General features: G+C 46.7%; 1 protein-coding gene across 1 annotated transcript; it reads left to right on the forward strand.

Annotated features, from left to right (window-relative positions):
• The first annotated feature begins 273 nt into the window (after positions 1-273).
• LOC149933402 (uncharacterized) lies at positions 274-5358 on the forward strand. The gene has a single exon (XM_090157289.1). It carries the CDS (start codon positions 274-276, stop codon positions 5356-5358), a length of 5085 nt encoding a protein of 1694 aa, XP_090013415.1.
• Positions 5359-5711: the final 353 nt, after the last annotated feature.

Raw genomic sequence — 5711 nt, forward strand, 5'->3', positions numbered from 1 at the left:
ATAAAAACCTTTGTAAATCTCAAAAAGGCGTCAGTTTGATTCCGGTTCGTCTCCTGTAAATATGATTTTAAATTAAAAGTTTGCATATCATGAACCGTCGTTTATTCTGTTGACATCTATCACGAACATATTTTTGGTCCGTCGAGCCGGATACAGTCGCGGTAATTAGTTGAGGTTTCCAATTCCTTGCCGTTACCAGTATCCAGTCTTCGTGGGAAGTAGTGTCACCATTCAGAGTCCGATTCAAGTGCGTAACTTCCATTATCAATCGGTATGGATCATCATACAGCTCGCAGACGATCGATCAAGGGTCAGATTACCAGGTTCGAGGCGGTCATCACGAATCATGCCACCATGCCCATCACACCAGTCGCAGTGGCAACGTACAAAAAGAAAGCCGATGCATTAGCCGCCGATTTGGAAACAGTTCAACAGTACATCAGTACCAACTGCCCAGTAGATGACTTCAATGCGCACGAAGCAGAGTACAATGCTCTCGTCACCCGTATGGAAAACATAGTTATATTCTTCGACACGCTCAATATTCAAGTGCCAACCGTACCAAGTAGTCTACCGACAGCTGATATTAAGCTACCGAAACTAGAGCTTCCAGTCTTCGGAGGAAACTACATAGACTGGTTCCCGTTCCATGACCTCTTTACAGCCACGGTTCATAACAATGGAACTCTATCAAGTGCCCAGAAGTTTCAGTACCTCAAAACATCTCTACGCGGTGAGGCAGCTATGCTTATCCACGCGATCCCAGTCACGGATGGAAACTACGGCGAGGCATGGGATATTCTTCTCAATCGGTTCAACAACACTCGAGAGATCGTTAACGCTCACATCAAACGGCTACTTAATCAAGCTTCTGTCAGAGACGAATCAGCAGCTTCGCTAAGACGCTTGATTGACACGACGGCAGAGTGTATTCGCTCTCTGAAAGTTCTGCAAGAACCCGTCCAACACTGGAATGCCATACTCATTTATGTAATTGGAGAAAAACTCGATAACGAGTCTAGAAGACAATGGGAGCTATCGCTGACAGGTACTACGAGACCTACGTATGAGGAATTAACCACGTTTCTCGAACAGAGAGCTCGAGCCTTGGCCGCTTCCCAATCCACATCGAGAGAAACCAGAAGCAAGCAAGCATCAACGCCATTTCCCAGGAAATATCCGGTATCACATCACGGTTCCATACGAGACAACGCATGCTCGATCTGCACTGACTCGCACCCCACATTCAAATGCCCATCCTTGCTGAAGGCTACGCATGAAGTTCGATGGAATTTAGTCAAATCGCACTCGCTTTGCTTCAACTGCCTAAGAAACGACCACGTCAGCCACGACTGCAAATCCGGTAATTGTCGAAAATGCAAGGCGAGGCATAACACTCTTTTGCATCACGATTCGCAAGAGATGAACTCCACGTCCCGTGAAAACTCGAGAAGCGAAGTCCTTGCACATGTATCCCGCCAGCATATCGAGCCTTCTCAAGTTCTACTGCCGACAGCAATCATTCAGGTCCGGGGTGGTAACGGTTCCATCTGGCCAAGTAGAGCGCTGATCGACTCTGGCTCGCAAGCGAGTTTTATTTCCGAACAGTTCATGCAAAAGTTACAAGTCAGACGAACTCATCAGACCCTGACGATAGGTGGAATTGGTGCGACCAGTCTCAGCCAATCTAGAGGAGGCGCAACGCTGTCCATCAGTTCCAGTAGCGATCCCACCTTCAAGGCAACAATTGAAGTCCTGATCCTTAAAGACGTCACGGAAAGGCTTCCGAATTTTGCCATCAATACTCGTAACTGGTCGCGCATCAAGCAACTACAACTTGCAGATCCAACGTTCAACATTCCAGGCTCAGTCGATATACTGCTTGGAGCAAACGTTTTCCTAGACCTCATTCGAGATGGTAAACTAATGGGAAGATCTGGAGTACCTGGAGCGTTCAAGACCGTCTTTGGTTGGGTGGTAGCGGGTACTACCGGAACCCAAGACCGGAACAGTACCACATCGTCAATTAAAGTTCATAATTGCCAGCTTGAAACCCAACTTGCCAGGTTCTGGGAAATCGAAGAACTAGCAGATCAGTCCAATTTCACATCTACCGAGATCCAGTGCGAACAGAAATTTGAAGACACATTCAGCCGAAACGCTAGTGGACGGTTCGTTGTCAGACTTCCAATCAAGGAGGGTCCCGAGCCGCTCGGTGAATCTAGGAGTATAGCATTACGAAGATTCAAATACGTCGAACGCCGTTTAGAAGCTAATCCGTTGAACTACGAGAAATACCGAAGATTCATGGAAGAATATATCCAGTTGCGTCACATGGAGCTCGTTTCCACTGAAAGCAGACTCGCAGATAACACCTACTATTTACCGCACCATGCAGTCTTCAAGGAATCAAGTTCGACAACAAAACTAAGAGTCGTATTTGACGGGTCCTCTAAAACCTCCAACGGAGTCTCTTTGAACAACATCCTCCTCGTAGGTCCAAAACTACAGTCAGATCTCGTAAACCTACTCATCAGATTTCGAAGCCACGCAGTCGCACTAATGGCCGATATCGAGAAAATGTATCGCCAAATCTTAATTCACAACGAAGACCTCCGCTACCAACGAATACTATGGAGACATCGAAAGGAAGATCCGATCGAAGATTATCAACTACGTACGGTGACATACGGGACAGCGTCAGCACCCTATTTGGCTACTAAGGTCTTACAACAGTTATCTAAAGACGTAGAGTCCAAGTATCCGTTGGCTTCTCAAGTCCTCAAGGACGATTTCTACATGGACGATCTCCTTTCAGGCGCAACCAATACAATCAGCGCCATAAAACTACAACAACAGCTCAGTCAAGCCACGAGCGAAGCAGGACTTCCATTGCGGAAATGGGCGTCAAACGATCCAGGCGTCATGGAAATAATACCTTTGGAGCAGAGGGAAATCCTGGTTCCCTTAAATATCAACAACGCCGAATCAATCCCAACCTTGGGCCTACAATGGAAACCGGCAATAGACGTCCTCTCATTTGTTCTTACATCACCGAATTCCAGAGAAGTCGTTACTAAACGCACCATCCTGTCTGATACCGCCAAGGTTTTCGATCCCTTAGGTCTCTTGTCTCCAATCCTGATCCGAGCGAAAATCCTGCTGCAAGAGATGTGGCAAATCAAGGTTACCTGGGATGAAGAGTTACCATCGACGATCGTTCACAAATGGCATACCTTCCGAAAAGATCTAACCGGCATTGAAGATATCCGAATCCAGCGCTTCATCAGTCAACCTCAAGCCTCAAACTTGAGCTTACATGGCTTCTGCGATGCGTCGGAAAAGGCGTATGCGGCGGCGGTTTATTTGAAAACTATTGATGAAGCCGGACTGGTCTCGGTTCAATTGATCGTCGCCAAGACCAGAATTTCTCCTCTTCGACAAATTACGTTACCTAGACTAGAACTATGCGCTACAGTCCTTCTCGCACGACTTATCACGCTCGTACAACAGTCTCTACGAAGCACCATATCAGAAGTTCATGGATGGAGCGACAGTCGCATCGTACTGTCCTGGCTGGCCTCACATCCTCAACGATGGAAGACATTCATCGCAAACCGGGTGTCAGAAGTTCAAAACATACGACCCGTTATCCAGTGGCATCACGTTTCGGGTAAACTCAACCCCGCGGATTGTGCCTCACGTGGCATTGACGCCAAGGAACTTCTAACGCACCCTCTATGGTGGCATGGTCCAAACTGGCTACAAACTGAACCAATCAACACCGATGAATCACCCATTAAAGAGTATCCCGAATGCAGAATTGAGGAGCGAATCAAACCAGTCATCGCTGTGCATTCCAAGAGCGATACCAGTCTCTTAGAACGATATTCATCATTAACGAAGCTCCTTCACGTTACCGGGTACATTCAACGTTATCTTCGCAACAGCCGAACCTTGCCGGAATCAAGAGAACTGGGCCCGTTAACGAAGGAAGAGAACGATCGCGCATTCAATCATTGGATAAAAGTCACTCAATCGGCTCACTTCGGAGCAGAAATCCGACATCTGGAAGATAAAAAACCTCTACCAACAAAAAGCAAAATTCTGGGGCTGACACCATTCTTGGACGCAGCCGGTGTCCTTAGAGTTGGCGGACGAATCCGACATGCGAAAATCTCAATCGATCAAATTCACCCAGTCATCCTGCCTCGAAAAAGTACATTCACTGATCTCATCATCAACAACGAACATGCCAAAACACTACATGGAGGGCCGCAACTAATGATGGCGTCCTTACAATCGAAGTTCTGGATCATGGGGCTTCGTGATGCTGTTCGCTTTCATTTCCGAAGGTGTTTGAGATGTGTCCGACAACAGGCAAAAACCATCACTCAACTTATGGGCAATCTACCAGCTCCTAGAGTCAACCCCGGACGAGCGTTCCTCAAAAGTGGAGTCGACTACGCCGGTCCGTTCAATCTGAAAGTCATGAAGGGACGAGGATGCCGATCATTCAAAGGCTATATCGCCATATTCGCCTGTTTCTCGACCCGTGCACTGCACCTCGAACTGGTCAGCGACATGACTACTGCTGCATTCTTGGCAGCCTTCAAACGTTTCGTCTCCCGTCGAGGCAAATGCACCGACGTCTATAGCGATTGCGGGACGAACTTCGTTGGAGCCAACAAGGAACTTAAGGAATTTATACGAATTGTCTCAACTAACACCAAAGACCAGACCATAGCGCAATGGATGAGCGACGAAGGAACCATCTGGCATTTCAACCCCCCGGCAGCTCCGCATTTTGGTGGCCTCTGGGAAGCGGGCGTGAAATCAGTGAAATATCACCTGAAGAGAGTCATCGGGGAGACACGACTGACGTTCGAAGAGATGCAGACACTACTATGTCAAGTAGAAGCATGTCTAAACTCCCGTCCCCTGACTCCAATGACATCAGATCCAGCCGACTTAGCAGTCTTGACACCAGGACATTTTCTGATTGGGGACTCCTTGACGTCCATACCAGAACCCGATTTCACTTCAACCAACATCAACCGTCTCTCCCGATGGCAGCTCGGACAACAGATATTACAACACTTTTGGCGACGTTGGCAAGCCGAGTACCTGTCACGACTCCAACAACGTCCAAAATGGACGAAGAGTACTCGCAATCTAGAAATTGGAGATTTGGTACTACTTAAGGAGGAGTTACCGCCAACCAAATGGAAGATGGCCAGAATCATTAAAATCCATCCAGGGGCCGATCAACTTGTTCGCGTCGTCACGGTCAAGACTACGGACAGGGAATTGCAACGACCGGTCACCAAACTGTGTCAACTTCCGTTGGAGCCTTAACTTCAAAATTCACATTTTAAGGTGGGCGGGATGTTTGGGCGTACGCGACTTCTTGTTTGTCTTATATCATAATTGTTTTTAACGCTTATCAATCAGATATTAGCATTTCTTAATCAATATTACATTTTTTAAATTCTGTATAAAAACCTTTGTAAATCTCAAAAAGGCGTCAGTTTGATTCCTGTTCGTCTCCTGTAAATATGATTTTAAATTAAAAGTTTGCATATCATGAACCGTCGTTTATTCTGTTGACATCTATCACGAACAGTTAGGCTTAGACGCCCCGAAATTTATCTAGACCTTTATATACATTTCTTACATCTATGGATCTAACCTTCAAAACTGAACTGAAC

The sequence above is a fragment of the Leiobunum rupestre genome, chromosome 8 (assembly GCF_980474605.1).
Source record: "Leiobunum rupestre chromosome 8, qqLeiRupe1.1.hap1, whole genome shotgun sequence".
NCBI lineage: Eukaryota > Metazoa > Arthropoda > Arachnida > Opiliones > Sclerosomatidae > Leiobunum > Leiobunum rupestre.